We start from the raw sequence: 23,492 nt of genomic DNA, 5'->3' as shown, positions 1-23,492 counted from the left end.
GGGTGAGGTCATGCGCTGTGCGTGCCTTGTGAGGTGAGATGTTGTTGCTCCGAGTTAATAATTGCGTCCTCTTTTTACTGCCCAATCGGCCTTCTTTTCTTACAGAGATGGATTATTTATGGAAACATGGTTACGGGCAGACGTGGAGGTTGAGGGGAGATTTCAGATCCTGCAATCATGGGAGCAAAATGATTTGAACTAACGGAATTGTTCCACCTCAGCCCGTAAAGGTTTTCCGTAACAAAGTTCCCGTAAGTCTAGTATTATTGGGGAAAAAAGATGGTTTACATCAGATTTTACACAGGTGGTAGCCGGAGAAATCAGTTAGTGGCCCGAGTTTTCAGGAAGCATGCAGAATTCAACCAACCCAATCAATAGACGTCAGCCCGTAAGTCATCCGTAAGAGAACTAGTCCGTAAGTCCAGCATTACCGGTTTACATAACTTGAATACTTGTTTGCGGAGGAAAAAGATGATGATACGAGAAAAACATGGAACAAAACAAAAGAAACCGTCTACAGATTAGGAATAGGAACACGAAGAGTGGCACGTAGCCACAAATCGGTCTTTCTCTTTGCCGTGAGGCCGAATGCCTCTATCATGTCCAGCTTCACCGGAGGAGTGCCTTGGGGTAGCTCCCAGTCAAAATGGAAGACGATGCTGGCCAGCGCGAGCTCCATGACCGCAAGGCCGAATGTTAACCCTGGGCACATCCTCCGGCTGGCGCCGAACGGCAGAAACTCAAAGTTTGTGCCCCTAAAGTCCAGCGCGACGGTGCCGGCCTCCTCAAACCTCTCCGGCCTGAATTCCTCGACGTCGGGCCCCCAGTTGGCGGTATCCCGACCGATCGCCCACACGTTGACAAGCATCATGGCGCCCTTGGGAACGTCATAGCCCAGGACACGTGTCAACACCCGGATTTTTAAGTCCAGATGCCTATTATATCATACATCGCAATCCGAGGAAGATTGTTTTTGCGAGACATAATAGGAAGTAGTTCAGAGTCATCATTTATTACAACACATACTTGTCTTACAACAATGGATCACATGATCCAATATTACACAAATAGATTGTTCAACATCACAAGTAAGTAGCGGAAGCGTAGTAGTAGTGGACTATCATTTCCACAGGCAACGCTTGACGTTGGAAGACGATCCTAGTTATCGTAGACGTCCTGTTGTCCGTCATCCTGATACTGTGGCTCCTCTTCAAAGTCTGGCATTTGAATAGCCAGGGCAAAGCCATGAGTACTTTAAAGTACTCGCAAACTAATACTAAAGTAATTACCTATTGAGTGTAGTAAGGGGTGCTAAGCTCTAGGTTTATTTGCATAAAGCCAAGTTTTATTTCAACAAACATTTAGTAAAGACTCATCATTTGCTAGACTATCTCAAGTGGGAACATTAGTGTCATTCCCACCAATCATTTAAGACTCAAGTTCAAAATCACCTTTCAATTCATCATTCCTTTTTAAGATCAAAAATTCTGATAACGGAACAGTATGGCCTTTCCAATCGTCCGTAAACGTGGACACGGCTATTCGAATAGGTTTAACACTCTGCAGAGGTTGTACTCTTGTGCCACAACTTTTGATTACATCCGTCGAGGATAACCCCGAATCGTCGTAACTCAGTACGCGGATCATCAACCTTAACCTTTCACTTACATATACTAGTATAGGCACCTCTCCCCATGAGCTTGGCCTCCCGGTGAAAACCAACTGTTAACCCGGGAACTGCACAGGGCTTGGGTCGTACATTCACCTCATATTCACATCATTTCTCATATACGGAGGCAGCCTTGGCGTAACCCCTATGATGCTTGTTTAGAGGGAACCCATACTAAAATACACAAGCTTCTAGTTAAGCCCTACCCATAATCAGGTATTGTGGGGGTACTTGTATAATTGGAAGGGTATCGCATTCAAACCCAATCATCAGTTTTTATTTAAATTCACCAAGTCAACCATGTCACCTTCAAATTCACATTCTTTCAAAGTCATTTCACTTCACCATGTTCCCATCTAGAGTAGTCAAATTTTATTTGATTAGCACTAGCCACTATTTCATGAGGGGTGCTATCTAGCTTGGATTTTCTCTAAGCTAAGCTTAAATATTGTTCTACTCTAGACCAAGTGGATCATAATTCAAAAAGTACTTTGAAAGTAAATAAGCAAAATAATTGCAAGGTAAAACATGGGATAGGTAAAACATAAAATTTTAAAGTGGGATGGTGCCTTGCTCATGTAGAGCTTTGCATCATGGTGGGTAGCAAGGGTTAGCTTGCCTTGGTGGGGGTAGGAGTCAAAGTTTTCCTCCTCCTCTTGAGAGTAGCTTCCCTCCTCCAAGTATTCCTCGTTACTAGCATCTATATACGAATACGAGGTACACAATCACCACACAAATACTTGCATGCTAGACTAAAACACACAAAAGGGTTCACACCACTAATTCTAACATCACAACAATCATGGCATGGTGAATTACTTGGTTTGTTCTTATTTAAGAGAAAAAATAATTTCCTCTCATTATAAGTATTTATTTGATTTGCTAATTAAATCTTTGGAGAAAATAATTTCCTCTCATTATATCCTATCAAGATTTAATCTCCACAAATAATAATAAGGTATGAAATATAGGTTGACCAAGGTCAACATTTCATATCTATTATGAGGGAGTAATAATTTAAATGAGGTGCTACACCTCATACAATTTAAAGCTATCATTTAAATGATTTAAAATCTCTAAGTAATAACAATCAGAGGTTTATTAGCCTATAGTCATTTCCCCTTATTGTATTACTTAGGATCAAGATTTAAATGAGAGATTAGCTCTCATATTTATAAGATTTAAATTCCACAATTTAAATGTACTAGAAATGGCTACATAGCCATTATTTTGATCCAGTCCATGCTCATGCAACTAACTTGGCTATATTATTGCATAAACAATTAGAGTACATCATTTGTGATCCATGAGAGTTGGAATCAACTCAAAATCAAATTTGGTTGAATTTTAAATAAAGTTTGAATCTGCAAAAGTCCCTGTCTTGTTATTTTTAGCAGATTAATTCTACCCCGAATTTGGAGATGGGACCAGTGGCATTGGCTAGGTAATTTTCTTATCTTTCCAAAGATATAAAGTTGGCTAAATTTGGTGCAGTGGTTTGAAAGTTATTCAATTTGGAAGTGGACACCAGTATTGAATTTGAGTTGAAACTATTTAATCAAATTTTGAATTCGTGGGCTGCGCGGGAAAAGGAATTGGGCCGAAACGGTTTTAAAAATGCGACGCACGTCCCAGCAACGCATCAGTGCGCGCGGGCCGCCCTGACATGGTGGCTCCACCCGTCAGCGACTACTAAACCCGCGAAGCGGTACGCGCGCTGAGAGACGTTGGATTAGAACGCGATCGTGCGGTGCACGATCGTCGTCTTCTCCGGCGAGCGACGTGCTTACTGGCGGCGAGCCTAGGGGGTGGGAGGACCTACCAGCATTCCCGCAGGGTGCTGCTAGGTGCGAGGCGACGTTGTCGATGGTGCTGAAGCTCCTGGTAGCAGTGGCGAGGCTCGGGGCAGCGTCAATCGTCGGCGACGATCTGCGGGCTCCGGCGGGCTTCGCCTTGCAATTGGTGGTGCTCCGGCGAGGTGGTGTTAAATTGATTGGTGGAGAGGAGGCAGAGATGAGAGGAGATCAGATGGTGTGAAGAAATGGAGCTCAGAGCTCCTCTATTTATAGCGGGCGAAGTGGTGCCGCGGGTGCTGTGAAGGGGCGTCCATGGCGTGGCGCCTCCGGCGAGCGAAGGGGCAAGTGAAGGACGGCATCTTGTAGGAGGCGTTCTAGCGATGCTCCAGGACTAGCTAGCGCAAAGAAAGGGTGAGAGGATGGCTCGGGCGCATGCGATTTGTGCGGCAGTACCCGCGGTACGTTTTCGGCGAGGACGACGGTGACAAGGCGGCCGCAGTCGTTCGAGTGTGTCTAGGCGGTAGAGGTGAGGGTGGCGGTGCTCGTTCCAGGCATAGGGATGCTGGGGAAGGACGAGGGCGATCAAGCGCGAGATGCTCTGGCGCGTCCCAGAGCGCGCTCACCGCGTGGGCTGGCATGCACTGGCATGGTTTTGGACGCGTGCGTTCTGGCCAATGCCGTGCCTTGGCGAGCTCGGGCCGTGCGCTGGCATGATCATGGTGATGAGTAGATTCTCTGAGACATGGTTTTGGAGAGAGAGGGAGGCCAGAGATGTGATGACCAAAGGTGGCCGGCATGGTACGGTGGTGAGCTTTTCTCCTCCGTTTTCCACTTTAAACGATGATGGCAAGGACTAAGCTCGATGCAGGGGCTGCAGGAGGGTCTAATGATCACAAGTTAAAGGGGTTTAGGCAAGAAACCAGTGGGTAAAAGGGTGTGTGATCAAACCAGAATAGTGCATGCCAAGTTCTTGATGAAATGGCCGCATGAGAAAATTATTTGAATTTTGAAATTCTTTTTGGTGGAATTCAAACATATAATTAGAGAAGTGGTTTGGTGGTGGTGAGGTTCAAATTGGAGAAGATTTGTAAATTTTCGAAATTGAGGTGATCTTGTTTTCATTCCCGGGTCCCATCTTGTCACTTAATTTCTGGTCAACCTAGTCAACTCCAGGGATGATGGTCAACGCCAAAGTTGTTCCTCTTCACTTGGTCTTGGATGAGGTGGTCATAGTTGACCAGGTCTAGTTTAAGAATCAAAAGATAAAGAGGGGCAAAGTGGGGAAGAAATTAAAATGGTGACATATGACCATTATCATATGTGTGTTAAATTTGAAATTTCCTTTGCTTTGATTTTGGTTTCTTTGCTGCATTTTGATTTGTTTTAGTTATATAAGAGTTTTAGAAACCATAGGTCAAGCAATGGTGGCCTATAAAGAAGATTTGCAAATTTGCTCTTATGTGTATGAGAGGGAATTTGGAATTATTTGCCAATTCCTTTAATTTCCTCATTTAGGGTTTTGTGATCTTGATTTAGGGTTTAATAGCAAGTGATCAACATATCAACACTTATCATGGCAATTGCACAAAAGAAAATCACACCTATGCATGAAACTATATGTGACACTATACGCATAGAAAAAGTTTTTGTTTGTTGCAAATTTTGAGTAATTGACTTTTCTTTCTTTATTTATTTGGTTGAAAACTTGGGATGTTACAAACCCTCCCCCCTTACAAAAGATCTCGTCCCGAGATCTTAAAGAAACTAGGTACTAAAGAGATCTGGGTACTCCGTCTTCATGAAGTCCTCTCTCTCCCAAGTGGCTTCTTCTTCGGTGTGGTTACTCCATTGGATCTTCAGAAACTTGATACTCCGGGTGCGAGTGGTTCTGAAAGCTTCTTCCAATATGCGAATAGGCACTTCGCGATATGTCAAGTCTGAGTTGATATCCACAGCTCGATGATCGATGTTCTTGAAGACTTTCGTTGATTCCGGTACTTCTAAGCACTTCCTGAGTAACGAGATGTGAAACACATTGTGTACCGCTGCCATTTCTTCCGGTAACTCCAGTTGATAGGACACTTCTCCTCGGCGACTCAGGACTTTGAAGGGTCCGACATATCGGGGTGCAAGCTTTCCTCTAAGCTGGAATCTCTGCATTCCTTTAAGGGGGGACACTTTAAGATAGACGAAATCTCCGATCTCGAAGGTCATCTCCCGGCGTCTTTTGTCGGCGTAGCTCTTCTGTCTTGATTGGGCTGTCTTGAGGTATTCGCGGATCTTGTGAACCTTCTCTTCAGCTTCACGGAGAATATCTGGTCCAAAGACTTGACTCTCTCTGACTTCCGACCAGTTCAGAGGGGTACGGCACTTCCTTCCGTACAGTGCTTCAAAGGGGGCCATTTCAAACTGGCTTGGTAGCTGTTGTTGTACGAGAATTCTGCGTACGGCAACCAGTCTTCCCACTTGGATCCATACTCTAGCACACATGCTCTCAACATATCCTCCAGTATCTGATTGACTCGTTCCGTCTGTCCATCCGTCTGCGGGTGATAGGCTGTGCTGAAATTCAGTCGAGTTCCGAGTCCTTCATGCACTTTCTGCCAGAATCTGGAGGTGAATTGGGATCCTCTATCGGACACTATTGACTTCGGGGTTCCGTGCAAGCTGACTATCCGTGAGATATATAACTCTGCTAGTCTCGGTCCTTGATAGGTGGTCTTGACGGGGATGAAGTGGGCGACTTTGGTCAACCTGTCGACCACTATCCAAATAGAATCATTCCCTTTACTAGATTTGGGTAGTCCAGTGATGAAGTCCATTCCGACAGAATCCCACTTCCATTTGGGAATCTGTAGGGGTTGCAACAGTCCTGCGGGGCGTTGATGTTCTGCCTTGACTCGTTGACAGATATCACATTTGGCGATGTAGCTTCCAATTTCTCTCTTCATTCCATGCCACCAAAATTGCTCTTTCAAATCTTGGTACATCTTGGTTCCTCCGGGATGAATGGAGTACAGGGTGTCATGGGCTTCTTTCAGGATAACTTGCTTCAACTCTAAATCTGACGGCACGCAAAGGCGTCCGTTGTACCATAGCGCTCCTTCTTCATCTACGGTGAATACCGGTGCTTTTCCCGCAGCTATTTGGCTCTTTATCCCATCAATGCTTGCATTTCCCTTCTGGGCTTCCTTGATCTGACTAATCAGGGTGGGTTGGAGTTCAATGCTTGCTAGAAATCCTTCACTAACTAGCTCCATTCTAAACTATTCAAACTCTTGAAACAGACTAGGTTGCTCTTCTGCGATCATGGAGTTCAACTGACACGGCAGTCTACTCAAAGCATCCGCTACCACATTGGCCTTGCCGGGGTGGTAGTGAATTTCCATATCGTAATCCTTGATTAGCTCTAACCATCTTCTCTGCCTCATGTTCAGCTCCTTCTGGGTGAAGATATACTTCAAGCTCTTGTGATCTGAATAGATCTCACATCGATTACCCATGAGGTAATGACGCCATACTTTCAGTGCTAAAACCACGGCTGCTAGCTCTAGGTCATGGGTTGGATAGTTCTGCTCATGCTGCTTCAGTTGCCTTGACAGGTAAGATATCACTTTCCCTTCTTGCATTAACACACATCCAAGACCAATCTTGGAGGCATCACAATACACGTCAAACGGCTTGGTGATGTCCGGCATGATCAGTATTGGGGCTGAAGTCAGTCTGCTCTTGAGCTGTTGGAAACTCTCTTCATACTTGTCCGTCCATTCGAACTTCTTGTCCTTCTTCAACAACTGAGTCATCGGTTTTGCTATGCTCGAAAATCCTTCAACAAATCGGCGGTAATATCCTGCCAATCCGAGAAATGCACGGACTTCAGTCTGGGTGGTTGGGGCTTTCCATTCTTCAACAGTCTTGATCTTCGAGGGGTCAACGGCAATTCCTCCTGCGGACAAGATATGTCCCGGGAATCCTACTTCCTTCAACCAGTAACTCACACTTGCCGAACTTGGCGTACAACTGATGCTCCCGAAGGGTATCTAAGACCACTCCCAGATGTTGCTCATGTTCTTCTTCGGATTTGGAGTAGATAAGGATGTCGTCGATGAAGACAACGACAAACTTATCCAGAAAGTTCATAAAGACCTTATTCATGAGGTTCATGAAATAAGCGGGGGCATTGGTTAATCCAAATGACATGACATTGTACTCATACAATCCATATCTGGTGGTGAAAGCAGTTTTGGGGATATCGGTGGCACGAATCTTCAGTTGATGGTAACCAGTCCTCAGATCAATCTTCGAGAACACTTTGGCACCGGTAAGCTGGTCAAACAGATCTTCTATCTTCGGCAAGGGGTACTTGTTCTTGATGGTGACATCGTTAAGCTTACGGTAATCCGTACATAAACGATTTGCACCATCCTTCTTGTCCACAAACAAAACTGGTGATCTCCAAGGCGATGCACTTGGTCGAATCAGACCCTTGAATAGCATATCATCCAGTTGCTTCTTCAGTTCCACTAATTCTGCCGGGTTCATGCTATAGGCTCTCTGGGCTATAGGTCCGGTTCCAGGGATTAACTCGATAATAAACTCGATATCCCGATCTGGGGGCATACCGGGTAGATCATCAGGAAACACATTGGGGTATCGACAAACGACCCTGATCTGATCCAAGGTGGGTTTGGCTAAACTCTGGTTGCAAGTAAACTTTCTGGGTAGTATTTCAGATATGTGCTCTACTAATATTCTGGTGCTACTAGTCATGGTGATGACCTTCTTGGCACAATCAATCAGTCCATGATGTTTCGACATCCAGTCCATACCCAGTACTACTTCCAAACCTTTTGTTCCCAGAACAATCAAATTTGCATAAAATTCTATTTCATGAATTCTGATAGGAACATCTTTGCAAATTTTTCTAGCTTTAGTGGTCGATCCAGTGTATTTGAACTATCATGACATGCTTCAAACCGATGGGTTGAATCTTACTAGTGCATGCAAAATCTTCGGTAACAAACGAATGCGATGCTCCAGAATCAAACGAGCACTCTTGCAGATATTGAGTTAACAGAGAACATACCCAGCACGACATCTGGGGCTTCCTGAGCTTCTTCCGCACTCATGTGAAAGAGGCGGCCGCTACGGTTGTTCGGGTTGTTGGGGGTGAACTTCTTGCCGTTGGCGACACGGCGTTGTTGCTGAGCATGGCCAGAGGTGTTGGCAGCAGTCTTGGCGAGTCTCTTGGGGCACTCGTTGGAGTAGTGCCCCACCACTCCACACTCGTAACAAGTGATGGTGGACTTGTCCTTGGGGGTGATGGGAACAGCGTTGCTCCCAGTCCTAGGAGCAGTGTTGGAGGTGTTGTTGTTGTGGTTGGGGGCTCGGGGTGGAGCGCGGTTGAAGTTGTTGTGGTTGTTGTTATAGTTGCTGTTGTTGGGGTGGCCTCCTGGCCTGGGGTTTCCTCCACTCCGGTTCTGATAACCCGGACGTGGGTGCTGCATAGGGGGCTTGTTGGTTCTGGGGGCGAAACCTCCACTTGAGCTAGGGCGATACTTGTGGGTACTGCTGGGCCCACTCTGATTCATCATTCGGCGCTTGCGGTTCTCGTTGGCCTGGTTCAGTTTCCCCTCCATCTGGATGGCGGAGTCAACAAGGGCTTCCAGGTCAGCAAAAGGGATGTTGACCAGCACATTCTGCATCTCATCGTGTAGACCATTCAGGAACCTTTCCTTCCTCTTCTCGGTGGTGTCCGTCTCGTCCGGGGCGTACCTTGACAGAGTGAGGAATCTGTCGCGGTATTCTACCACGGTCAGACGGCCTTGCTTCAGTTCCCTGAACTCATCCCTCATCTTCTTGATCAAGCCCGGTGGCACATGATACTTGCTAAACTTGAGCTTGAAATCTGCCCAAGTCATCATTTGCCCCGCATTCAATGCGCGGGCACTTGTCCACCAGGCACGTGCAGGTCCTGCCAGATAGTGGGTGGCAAACAGCACCTTCTTGTTGTCTTCCACTCCGGCAACCTCAAGATTGTTCTCCATTGTCTGGAGCCAGTCATCGGCGTCAAGAGGCTCCTCTGTCTTGCTAAACACCGGTGGGTTGGTGTTCTGGAAGTTCTTCAGTTTGGACCCTGGATGGTCGTGGTTTCCATGGCCTTGATTGCCCTGAGCAATCTGTTGAAGTGCAGCGATGTTGGCTTGCCTTTCGGCTCTTTCAACCTCTCTATCAGCCATCATCATTTGCAGCATCTGCATCATCGCATCCTGATTGCGAGTTGGGGGTGCCATCTGAACATGGATATAGATTATGAGATGAGAGGGAAAGTTCTATGGCTTGTTTTGGATAAGGTTTCACAAAGTTTAAAACTTGAAAACTTGATATGATGAAGCAAACACACAAACTTAATTATTCAAGTAGCAAATATTACAAACCAACAAACCGGAGGGTTTGAAGAACCCTTTCAACAATCTACGATACAAGGGGGTGATACAAAGGACCGATACATCTCATACTACGCAAGTGCTCATAGGGGGGAACTACTCTCCATCGATGCGGATCGGGAAGGTGGTATCCATCCCGGCAGTCAGGTGCTGGTGGAAGTCCAAGTCTTCATCTTCCTCCTCCTCGTAGTCGTTATCGTTGCTCACGTAGGAGTAGCCATCCCCTTGGATGTCTTCTCCCTCGCCTTCTTCTTCCAGTGCCTGAAGCTGTTCCGCCTGGGTAGCGACGGTCTCCTTCAGCGCGGCGATCTTGGCCTTGAGGCGGTGAATGGTGGAGTCCCTCTTCGAGACCAGCTGGCGGAGAGCCCTACGCTCCTTGGCGAGGACCTTGATGGTCTCCGCACGCTGATCCAGCTGGAGGTAGGTGTGGTTGGCGAATGCGCGGGAATTGTCCAGCTCGGCGCGAGTCTCGAACAACATGAAGTCGAGATGATCCACGTGGTGCCTCAGCACGGGGTGGAATGGCAGGATGATGTGCATCCCAAGAGAGGTGTGCCTTGCAAAGTGTGCAAAGCGCTCCCCTTCAATAGCCACCGAGTTTTGCCCGCACAGACGAGCGAGGGCCTCCTGCAGAGCGCGTGCCAGTCCGTCAAGCCAGCTGTTCTCCCGGAGAGAGAACTGGATCTGGCGGAACATGGGTGACTCCGGCTTCCCGGGGAGGTTGGCCATGATGACCCATTGAAGCTGTCCCCCAGGCTGGTCAGCGACCTGACCCCCGTAGAACACAGGCGGGGAGCGTCCGAGAAACTCTGAGAGGGCAACCAGGTCCCTTTCAAAGATCAGATCTCCACCGTTCGCCAGGTCGTACACTTGGGTTTGGATGAAAGGCTCCATCGGGATGATTGGCTCCATCTGTAGAGGGATTGATGAGCAAGTTAGAGTAGTGCAAGTGTTCAAAATTTTAAGTAACTTATAAATAAGAGCATGCATTTGCTATTGGAAAGGTCTCAAAGGTAAGGGTATGAATGTATATTTCATAACTATTCAATTTGTTTAAATTTGAAACTAAGTTTGTCAAACGTCCATTCTAACTAGGGTCTCCTAAGGTCAAACAATGGCTCTGATACCAACTTGTCAACACCCGGATTTTTAAGTCCAGATGCCTATTATATCATACATCGCAATCCCAGGAAGATTGTTTTTGCGAGACATAATAGTAAGTAGTTCAGAGTCATCATTTATTACAACACATACTTGTCTTACAACAATGGATCACATGATCCAATATTACACAAATAGATTGTTCAACATCACAAGTAAGTAGCGGAAGCGTAGTAGTAGTGGACTATCATTTCCACAGGCAACGCTTGACGTTGGAAGACGATCCTAGTTATCGTAGACGTCCTGTTGTCCGTCATCCTGATACTGTGGCTCCTCTTCAAAGTCTGGCATTTGAATAGCTAGGGCAAAGCCATGAGTACTTTAAAGTACTCGCAAACTAATACTAAAGTAATTACCTATTGAGTGTAGTAAGGGGTGCTAAGCTCTAGGTTTATTTGCATAAAGCCAAGTTTTATTTCAACAAACATTTAGTAAAGACTCATCATTTGCTAGACTATCTCAAGTGGGAACATTAGTGTCATTCCCACCAATCATTTAAGACTCAAGTTCAAAATCATCTTTCAATTCATCATTCCTTTTTAAGATCAAAAATTCTGATAACGGAACAGTATGGCCTTTCCAATCGTCCGTAAACGTGGACACGGCTATTCGAATAGGTTTAACACTCGCAGAGGTTGTACTCTTGTGCCACAACTTTTGATTACATCCGTCCAGGATAACCCCGAATCGTCGTAACTCAGTACGCGGATCATCAACCTTAACCTTTCACTTACATATACTAGTATAGGCACCTCTCCCCATGAGCTTGGCCTCCCGGTGAAAACCAACTGTTAACCCGGGAACTGCACAGGGCTTGGGTCGTACATTCACCTCATATTCACATCATTTATCATATACGGAGGCAGCCTTGGCGTAACCCCTATGATGCTTGTTTAGAGGGAACCCATACTAAAATACACAAGCTTCTAGTTAAGCCCTACCCATAATCAGGTATTGTGGGGGTACTTGTATAATGGGAAGGGTATCGCATTCAAACCCAATCACTAGTTTTTATTTAAATTCACCAAGTCAACCATGTCACCTTCAAATTCACATTCTTTCAAAGTCATTTCACTTCACCATGTTCCCATCTAGAGTAGTCAAATTTTATTTGATTAGCACTAGCCACTATTTCATGAGGGGTGCTATCTAGCTTGGATTTGCTCTAAGCTAAGCTTAAATATTGTTCTACTCTAGACCAAGTGGATCATAATTCAAAAAGTACTTTGAAAGTAAATAAGCAAAATAATTGCAAGGTAAAGCATGGGATAGGTAAAACATAAAATTTTAAAGTGGGATGGTGCCTTGCTCATGTAGAGCTTTGCATCATGGTGGGTAGCAAGGGTTAGCTTGCCTTGGTGGGGTAGGAGTCAAAGTTTTCCTCCTCCTCTTGAGAGTAGCTTCCCTCCTCCAAATATTCCTCGTTACTAGCGTCTATATACGAATACGAGGTACACAATCACCACACAAATACTTGCATGCTAGACTAAAACACATAAAAGGGTTCACACCACTAATTCTAACATCACAACAATCATGGCATGGTGAATTACTTGGTTTGTTCTTATTTAAGAGAAAAATAATTTCCTCTCATTATAAGTATTTATTTGATTTGCTAATTAAATCTTTGGAGAAAATAAGTTCCTCTCATTATATCCTATCAAGATTTAATCTCCACAAATAATAATAAGGTATGAAATATAGGTTGACCAAGGTCAACATTTCATATCTATTATGAGGGAGTAATAATTTAAATGAGGTGCTACACCTCATACAATTTAAAGTTATCATTTAAATGATTTAAAATCTCTAAGTAATAACAATCATAGGTTTATTAGCCTATAGTCATTTCCCCTTATTGTATTACTTAGGATCAAGATTTAAATGAGAGATTAGCTCTCATATTTATAAGATTTAAATTCCACAATTTAAATGTACTAGAAATGGCTACATAGCCATTATTTTGATCCAGTCCATGCTCATGCAACTAACTTGGCTATATTATTGCATAAACAATTAGGATACATCATTTGTGATCCATGAGAGTTGGAATCAACTCAAAATCAAATTTGGTTGAATTTTAAATAAAGTTTGAATCTGCAAAAGTCCCTGTCTTGTTATTTTTAGCAGATTAATTCTACCCCGAATTTGGAGATGGGACCAGTGGCATTGGCTAGGTAATTTTCTTAGCTTTCCAAAGATATAAAGTTGGCTAAATTTGGTGCAGTGGTTTGAAAGTAATTCAATTTGGAAGTGGACACCAGTATTGAATTTGAGTTGAAACTATTTAATCAAATTTTGAATTCGTGGGCTGCGCGGGAAAAGGAATTGGGCCGAAACGGTTTTAAAAACGCGACGCATGGCCCAGCAACGCATCAGTGCGCGCGGGCCGCCCTGACATGGTGGCTCCACCCGTCAGCGACTACTAAACCCGCGAAGCGGTACGCGCGCTGAGAGACGTTGGATTAGAACGCGATCGTGCGGTGCACGGTCGTCGTCTTCTGCGGCGAGCGACGGGCTTACTGGCGGCGAGCCTAGGGGGTGGGAGGACCTACCAGCGTTCCCGCGGGGTGCTGCTAGGTGCGAGGCGACGTTGTCGATGGTGCTGAAGCTCCTGGTAGCAGTGGCGAGGCTCGGGGCGGCGTCAATCGTCGGCGACGATCTGCGGGCTCCGGCGGGCTTCGTCTTGCAATTGGTGGTGCTCCGGCGAGGTGGTGTTAAATTGACTGGTGGAGAGGAGGCAGAGATGAGAGGAGAGCAGATGGTGTGAAGAAATGGAGCTCAGAGCTCCTCTATTTATAGCGGGCGAAGTGGTGCCGCGGGTGCTGTGAAGGGGCGTCCATGGCGTGGCGCCTCCGGCGAGCGAAGGGGCAAGTGAAGGACGGCATCTTGTAGGAGGCGTTCTAGCGATGCTCCAGGACTAGCTAGCGCATAGAAAGGGTGAGAGGATGGCTTTGGCGCGTGCGATGAGTGCGGCAGTACCCGCGGTACGTTTCCGGCGAGGACGACGGTGACAAGGCGGCCGCAGTCGTTCGAGTGTGTCTAGGCGGTAGAGGTGAGGGTGGCGGTGCTCGTTCCAGGCATAGGGATGCAGGGGAAGGACGAGGGCGATCGAGCGCGAGATGCTCTGGCGCGTCCCAGAGCGCGCTCACCGCGTCGGCTGGCATGCACTGGCATGGTTTTGGACGCGTGCGTTCTGGCCAATGTCATGCCTTGGCGAGCTCGGGCCGTGCACTGGCATGATCGTGGTGATGAGTAGATGCTCTGAGACATGGTTTTGGAGAGAGAGGGAGGCCAGAGATGTGAATTACCAAAGGTGGCCGGCATGGTACGGTGGTGAGCTTTTCTCCTCCGTTTTCCACTTTAAACGACGATGGCAAGGACTAAGCTCGATGCAGGGGCTGCAGGAGGGTCTAATGATCACAAGTTAAAGGGGTTTAGGCAAGAAACCAGTGGGTAAAAGGGTGTGTGATCAAACCAGAATAGTGCATGCTAAGTGCTCGATGAAATGGCCGCATGAGAAAATTATTTGAATTTTGAAATTCTTTTTGGTGGAATTCAAACATATAATTAGAGAAGTGGTTTGGTGGTGGTGAGGTTCAAATTGGAGAAGATTTGCAAATTTTCGAAATTGAGGTGATCTTGTTTTCATTCCCGGGTCCCATCTTGTCACTTAATTTCTGGTCAACCTAGTCAACTCCAGGGATGATGGTCAACGCTAAAGTTGTTCCTCTTCACTTGGTCTTGGATGAGGTGGTTATAGTTGACCAGGTCTAGTTTAAGAATCAAAAGATAAAGAGGGGAAAAGTGGGGAAGAAATTAAAATGGTGACATATGACCATTATCATATGTGTGTTAAATTTGAAATTTCCTTTGCTTTGATTTTGGTTTCTTTGCTGCATTTTGATTTGTTTTAGTTATAGAAGAGTTTTAGAAACCATAGGTCAAGCAATGGTGGCCTATAAAGAAGATTTGCAAATTTGCTCTTATGTGTATGAGAGGGAATTTGGAATTATTTGCCAATTCCTTTAATTTCCTCAATTTAGGGTTTTGTGATCTTGGTTTAGGGTTTAATAGCAAGTGATCAACATATCAACACTTATCATGGCAATTGCACAAAAGAAAATCACACTTATGCATGAAACTATATGTGACACTATATGCATAGAAAAGTTTTTGTTTGTTGCAAATTTTGAGTAATTGACTTTTCTTTCTTTATTTATTTGGTTGAAAACTTGGGATGTTACAACACGGCAGGGGTCTGTGCATTCCCGTGGGAGGAGCAGCGGCCCGGCCATGTGCAGCCGTAGCGTCTCCTTGATAACAAGCTGCAGGTAGCGCAGCTGTGGGAGGGCCTTCTCCCGGATGCGGCTCTGCCCGCCGGCGGCGAGGGCATGGCGGACCTCCGCCTGCGCCTTGCGCAAAACATGTGGGTTCCGCATCATTTCCGTCATGGCCCAATCGAGCGTCGTTGCTGTGGTCTCGCTCCCGGCCCCCAAGAGATCCTGCAGTAGATCGACTTGGTGAATGAAACACAAGATCATGCATGGTTAATGGGAAATTTCCTACGGGACGGAGCTCTAGCTTACAGTGATCATGGCACGGATGGTTCCTGCCTCGAGAGGCACCTGGAGGCCGCCGTCTGTCTGGATCCTCAGCAGCACATCCAGGAGGTCTTCTTCTTCTTCCTTGCTTGACCTCCTCGCGAGGTGCTCGTCGATGACCCCGTCCATGATACGCTTCATATCGCTTACCACTGCCTCCACCCGGCGCGACGTGCGGCTGAATGCACGCGCGAGCCGCGACGACGGGAACAAGTCGGCGAGGGTGAACCCAGTGGCCACCTTGATGCCTTCGTCCAGGCACTCCAGGAACGCGTCCCGGTCCGTCATCCGGTCGCCCACCACAGCGCGCACCACCACGTCATTGACGTAGGTCAAGATGTGGGAGCTAAAGTTCACCGGCTCGGCTCCGACTGCCGACGCCAGTGCCGCCACCAGCCTCGCGGCCTCAGCCTCGCGGGTGGCCTGGAGGGACCGGACCTGCCGCGGGCTGAGCAGCTCGTTCACGCACAGCTTACGAACCTGGCGCCACTGCTCGTCCTGCGGCGCATACACGATGCCGACGCCGTTCCTTGTGATGGCGTTGATTGTTGTCGTCCGGGGGCGCTTGGCGAAGGCGGCATCGTGGGTCTTCTTCACCTCCCTCGCCGCGGTGGCCGACGAGGCCACTACAAGGCGGAGCTCACCCAGGCGAAGCAGCATAAGAGGGCCGTGCTGGGGGGCGAGGTCCCGCATGGCGTGGTGTGGGAGGGCCCCGAAGAGGTGGTGGAGGCTGCCGATCACAGGCAGCTGCCATGGCCCCGGTGGTGGGTTCTCACCGGAATTGCGCTGCCTCAGCTTGACGACAAGGAAACGAGCTACCACTACGAGGATGGTGGCCAAGACAACGGTGTAATAGAGGTAGTAGTAGTACACCACTTCTTCATCTAGATGCGCTTGCGCCATGGCCAGAGGTGTAGTGCGTCCTTCACCCAACCCTCCACATTATGTACAAGTACCAGCATCAGCTGACCCGTGAGACGTAAAATCGGTACTACTCCAGTTATGAATTCTGCAATAATATAAACATCATGTGCATCGCATTTCGAATGAAACAAGCAGCAGTTGACCAGACAATTAAACTATTACTATTTAATTTAATTAAGAGGGCACGAGATACGTTTTGATTTAGTAAACTCATCATGTTAATATTGAATGAACTAGCTGTTATAAACGCGACAAGCAAATAACGAAGAACGATAAAAGAAAACACAGCGGAGACACGAGATTTAACGTGGAAAACATCTTCCAAAAGGAGAAAAAAACACGGATGCCAGCCAGCAAAACTTCACCATATCGGAAAATGTTAAAAACGCCGTGGGTTATCTTATAATCTGATCTATATATAGGCGGTGGCAACGATCCTTACCGGCAACGGGCCTCGCTCCGCTCAGCAGAAGTTAGCATCCCTTTAGTATACTAGGTAGGAAAGCGCGGCTTGCCGCGCGATTGCCCGCCTACGGCGAGCAAGCAGCTATAAAAACGTTGAAAAAATTCAATTAAGAAAGCATAGTTTTGCAATACAATAGGTAATAGACAGTTTACACATAATTGAATAATACATGACATCGACATTTGCATGCACATACCATCTGAACACAATGAGTTATCTTAAGTCCTGGGTGATAGCTACAGAGAAAATATTTCTGGGTACATACGAATAGGGAGTTGAATAGCATCAGAAGAGGCCTAAATAACAAAGCAAATCAGGTGTGGACGTGGGACATCATCAGCACTTTTGGTCACTGTTCAATAAGATTGTCACCATTGATGGAGTCACGGTTCTCTCCTAGTATCACATTGGTCGGGATGCACCATCACCATCATCTGAACCACTGTGAAATCAAATCCAAACTCCAGGAGCATTCCAATGACCAATTAGATTGAATGGAGATAACATCTTAAATCCCAAGTTTTATCCTTACAAGGTTTTACTTTGATTATTAAAGCTTACTTTTATAGTTGACTTTGGTCTAAATATAGAGTACTACAAGAGTATCAAATTTAGCCTAGAGAGCTACAAGATAGTGAGCACCACTCATGACTAGTTGCTAGTGCAAACCAAATAAAATTGACTACTCTACATGGGAACATGTGAAATGAAATGACTTTGAATTTTTTTAAAGGTGAATGTGACTTGAATGACATGATGAATTTGATAAAAACTGATGATTGAGTTCGGATGCGATACCATTCCAATTATTTAATACCCCCACAATATCTGATTATGGGTAGGGCTTAACTGGAAGTTTATGCATCTTAGTATGAGTTCCCTCTAAACAAGCGTCATAGGGGTTATGCCGAGGCTGCCTCAGTTGAAAGTGAAATGATGTGAAATGACGTGAAATGAGGTGAATGTCCGGCCCAAGACCTGTGCAGTTCCCAGACTGACGGTTTGTCTTCACTGGGAGGCCAAGCTCATGGGGAGAGGTGTCTATACTAGGGTATGTAAGTGAAAGATTATGGTTGATGATCCGCATACTGAGTTACGATTATTCAGGGTTATCCCTGACGGATGTAATCAAAAGTTGTGGCACAAGTGTACAACCTCTGTAGAGTGTAAACCTATTCGAATAGTCGTGTCCACGGTTACGGACGATTGAAAGGCCATAATGTTCCGTTGTCAGACGTTTTCTTAAAAAGGAACGATGAATTGAAATGGTGACTTGACTTGAATCACAACTGAGTTGTGGGAATGACACTAATGTTTCCACTTGAGTTAGTTAGCAAATGAAGAGTCTTTTATTAAATGCTTATAAACTAAAATTGTCTTTATGCAAATAAACCTAGAGCTTAGCACCCTCTTAATAAAATTGATGGTACTTACACTAGTATTAGTTTGCGAGTACTTTAGAAGTACTCACGGCTGTATCCCTGGCTATTCAAATGGCCAGACTATGAAGAGGATCAGCAGTATGAAGATGATGGCCAGCAGGACGTCTACGACAACTAGGAGTATCTTCTGACGTCAAGCGTTGGCCTGTGGATTAGATAGTCCACTACTACTACGCTTCTGCTATGTAATGTGTTCGTTCATCATTAGATCAACTATTTGTGTAATATTGGATCATGTGATCTATATTTGTAAGATGACTATGGTTTGTAACGAATGATGACTTATGATATCAACTGTTATGTCTTGCAACAACAATCTTCCTGGGATTGCGATGTATGGCATAATAGGCATCTGGACTTAAAAATCCGGGTGTTGACAAATTCCACTCCTATTCCTTCTAAACTAGCTTTCATTAAAGAAATGACACCTATTTCTTGATGTTGCATATCTTTATTTTTTTTGAACTCCGAATAATTACCTACATAAACAACAACGAATAAGTATATTAATCTTGAATTCAAATGACAATAAATGATTTTATTTTTTCCCTTTTCTATTTAGTATGGAATAATTAATATCTTTACATCTATAAATCAGAATTTGACAAATAATATGTCTAAATCAATCAGAAAAATAAGAGGAATCCAAATATGAGATCTATATTTTGAACCTAAAAATGATTTTTCCAAAAAATCATGAGAATTAGATCATGTACCTGTAGTTCAAATCTAACCGACTTCCTGCTGACTTAGGAGGGAATTTGACTTCACACCCTGCTGCACCTCAAAAATAGAAAATCTCTTTTTGGGGCGACAAAAATGAAACCTCCCCCCTGCATTATTGTCTGCCATCCAAAGATACACATGTGTGTATAATATGGACACATTATCACAAACCATGCCGCGGTTCTATCCATAATATTGGTCGTTTGACCTAAATGCCATGAAATTTCGAACGTGATAGCTCATTTTGTGAATGATTTTTTGTGATGTCTGTAATTTTTCAATTTTAATATTTTTCCTTGCAACTATGACACATAATATGACACCACATGAAGGTTTCACATTGTTTGGATCGTTTTTGAATTTGTTATTCTCGTTTCAAATTATATTCAAAACAGCGGGCATGAAGATCCTTTGCTCTGGGCTGAGCCTAGCTAAACTTGCACTATATCTCTGATGAAATAGCATGTTGTGAACCTAAAAATGATTTTTACAAAAACTCGGCGTCCTATCGATTCGGCAAGAATTTTTCTTTTTCATGAGGGATAGACGAAAAGGTTTCAGATACACCGGTTGAGAAATTATCCATCTTAAGTTGTCTAGTATTTTTAAAAATGTGCTGGTACCAATGTGAAACTTTAAATTGGTGGTTGCTTCACAAAAACCCTGTTTCCGACACCACAAAAATGGAAAATGATTTTTTTCTTGCGATTTTTTAAGAAGGTTTTTTGAGATATTTGCAATATTCCAAGTTTGATATTTTACAAGATAGATCTTATTTTTCTAATTTTTTTGATATATTATTTGTATTTTTATGAATTATAATGATTTAGTTATGATTTTTTGAAGATTAATGTGGTAAAATGGAAAGTAGCCGTCGACAAAGGGCTGAAATATGTGCAGGCCTGACACTGTTATCTCACCGTCATGGTGGAGAGGCTGTACCGACGACCAAAACTATGCCGACGGTTTTCCTGTAACGACGGCTTGCCTGATGGCCTGGGCGAAACGGGCCATGTGCCGACGGCCCCGATATTTAGCCGTCGGCACCTTGTGCGTTTTCGGACCCTAATGCATGTTCAGGCAACAAGGGTAGAACTTGAGATATCATGTTACATGTCTCAACGTTGGTGCTATAACACAAGCGTACAAAGAGTTTTCAGAAATCAATAAAACTTAACATTTTATAAGAAAAACAAATCATAACACTAGTAGAAACAAGGGCTTTTATCCTGTCCTTGATACGTCTCCGACGTATCGATAATTTCTTATGTTCCATGCCACATTATTGATGATACCTACATGTTTTATGCATACTTTATGTCATATTTATGCATTTTCCGGCACTAACCTATTAACGAGATGCCGAAGAGCCAGTTGATGTTTTCTGCTGTTTTTGGTTTCAGAAATTCTAGTAAGGAAATATTCTCGGAATTGGACGAAATCAACGCCCATGGTCCTATTTTTTCACGAAGCTTCCAGAAGACCGAGGGAGAAACGAAGTGGGGCCACGAGGTGGCCAGACACCAGGGCGGCGCGGCCTGGACCCTGGCCGCGCGGCCCTGTCGTCTGGGCCCCTCGTGACGCCCCTTGACCTACCCTTCCGCCTACTTAAGCCTTCGTCGATAATAGCTCCAGTACCGAGAGCCACGATACGGAAAACCTTCCAGATACGCCGCCGCCGCCAATCCCATCTCGGGGGATTCAGGAGATCGCCTCCGGCACCCTGCCGGAGAGGGGAATCATCTCCCGGAGGACTCTACACCGCCATGGTCGCCTCCGGATTGATGAGTGAGTAGTTCACCCCTGGACTATGGGTCCATAGCAGTAGCTAGATGGTCGTCTTCTCCTTATGCGCTTCATTGTCGGGTCTTGTGAGCTGCCTAACATGATCAAGATCATCTATCTGTAATGCTATATGTTGTGTTTGTTGGGATCCGATGGATAGAGAATACTATGTTATGTTGATTATCAATCTATTACCTATGTGATGTTTATGATCTTGCATGCTCTCCGTTATTAGTAGAGGCTCTGGCCAAGTTTTTACTCTTAACTCCAAGAGGGAGTATTTATGCTCGATAGTGGGTTCATGCCTCCATTAAATCTGGGACAGAGTGACGGAAAGTTCTAAGGTTGTGGATGTGCTGTTGCCACTAGGGATAAAACATTGATGCTATGTCCGAGGATGTAGTTATTGATTACATTACGCACCATACTTAATGCAATTGTCTGTTGTTTGCAACTTAATACTGGAATTGGTTCGGATGATAACCTGAAGGTGGACTTTTTAGGCATAGATGCATGCTGGATAGCGGTCTATGTACTTTGTCGTAAAGCCCAATTAAATCTCACCATACTCATCATATCATGTATGTGCATTGTCATGCCCTCTCTATTTGTCAATTGCCCAACTGTAATTTGTTCACCCAACATGCTATTTATCTTATGGGAGAGACACCTCTAGTGAACTGTGGACCCCGGTCCATTCTTTTAATCGAATACAATCTACTGCAATACTTGTTCTACTGTTATTGGCGCCGGAATCCCTGGTGTTGCGCCGCATGATACGTCTCCAACGTATCGATAATTTCTTATGTTCCATGCCACATTATTGATGTTATCTACATGTTTTATGCACACTTTATGTCATATTCGTGCATTTTCTGGAACTAACCTATTAACAAGATGCCGAAGTGCCGCTTCTGTTTTCTCGCTGTTTTTGGTTTCAGAAATCCTAGTAACGAAATATTCTCGGAATTGGACGAAATCAACGCCCGTGGGCCTATTTTTCCACGAAGCTTCCAGAAGTCCGAAGACGAAACGAAGAGGGGCCACGGGGTGGCCAAACCCTAGGGCGGCGCGGCCCCACCCCTGGCCACGCCGGCCTGTGGTTTGGGCCCCCCGTGCCGCCTCTTGACTTGCCCTTCCGCCTACTTAAAGCCTCCATGATGAAACCCCCAGTACCGAGAGCCACGATACGGAAAACCTTACTGAGACGCCGCCACCGCCGATCCCATCTCGGGGATCCAGGAGATCGCCTCCGGCACCCCGCCGGAGAGGGGATTCATCTCCCGGAGGACTCTACACCGCCATGGTCGCCTCCGGAGTGATGTGTGAGTAGTCTACCCCTGGACTATGGGTCCATAGCTGTAGCTAGATGGTTGTCTTCTCCCCATTGTGCTATCATTGTCGGATCTTGTGAGCTGCCTAACATGATCAAGATCATCTATCCGTAATTCTATATGTTGCGTTTGTTGGGATCCGATGAATAGAGAATACTTGTTATGTTGATTATCAAAGTTATATCTATGTGTTGTTTATGATCTTGCATGCTTTCCGTTACTAGTAGATGCTCTGGCCAAGTAGATGCTTGTAACTCCAAGAGGGAGTATTTATGCTCGATAGTGGGTTCATGCCCGCATTGACACTGGACAATGGATGTAAAGTTCTAAGGTTGTGTTGTGCTGTTGCCACTAGGGATAAAACATTGATGCTATGTCTAAGGATGTAGTTGTTGATTACATTACGCACCATACTTAATGCAATTGTCCGTTGCTTTGCAACTTAATACTCGGAAGGGGTTCGGATGATAACCTGAAGGTGGACTTTTTAGGCATAGATGCAGCTTGGATGGCGGTCTATGTACTTTGTCGTAATGCCCAATTAAATCTCACTATACTCATCATGATATGTATGTGCATGGTCATGCCCTCTTTATTTGTCAATTGCCCAACTGTAATTTGTTCACCCAACATGCTGTTTGTCTTATGGGAGAGACACCTCTAGTGAACCGTGGACCCCGGTCCAATTCTCTTTACTCGAAATACAATCTACTCGCAATACTTGTTCTACTGTTTTCTCGCAAACAATCATCTTCCACACAATACGGTTAATCCTTTGTTACAGCAAGCCGGTGAGATTGACAACCTCACTCGTTTCGTTGGGGCAAAGTACTTTGGTTGTGTTGTGGAGGTTCCACGTTGGCGCCGGAATCCCCGGTGTTGCGCCGCACTACATCCCGCCGCCATCAACCTTCAACGTGCTTCTTGGCTCCTCCTGGTTCGATAAACCTTGGTTTCTTTCTGAGGGAAAACTTGCTGCTGTGCGCATCATACCTTCCTCTTGGGGTTCCCAACGAGCGTGTGAGTTACACGCCATCAAGCATATTTTCTGGCGCCGTTGCCGGGGAGATCAAGACACGCTGCAAGGGGAGTCTCCACTTCCCAATCTCTTTACTTTGTTTTTGTCTTGCTTTATTTTA

At 45.3% G+C, this 23,492-nt stretch overlaps 1 protein-coding gene across 1 annotated transcript; it reads right to left on the bottom strand.

The window, feature by feature from the left end:
* Positions 1 to 514: 514 nt before the first annotated feature.
* On the bottom strand, positions 515 to 16,579 carry LOC124646951 (desmethyl-deoxy-podophyllotoxin synthase-like). The gene is made up of 3 exons (XM_047186980.1): positions 15,662 to 16,579; positions 15,326 to 15,577; positions 515 to 904 (listed from the first exon to the last, which is right to left on the bottom strand). Exons 1-3 carry the CDS (start codon positions 16,577 to 16,579, stop codon positions 515 to 517), a joined length of 1,560 nt encoding a protein of 519 aa, XP_047042936.1.
* Positions 16,580 to 23,492: the final 6,913 nt, after the last annotated feature.

This window comes from Lolium rigidum, chromosome 4, assembly GCF_022539505.1.
Source record: "Lolium rigidum isolate FL_2022 chromosome 4, APGP_CSIRO_Lrig_0.1, whole genome shotgun sequence".
NCBI lineage: Eukaryota > Viridiplantae > Streptophyta > Magnoliopsida > Poales > Poaceae > Lolium > Lolium rigidum.
The sequence above is the reverse complement of the archived record's forward strand: the minus strand, read 5'-3'. Positions and strand labels throughout refer to the sequence as shown.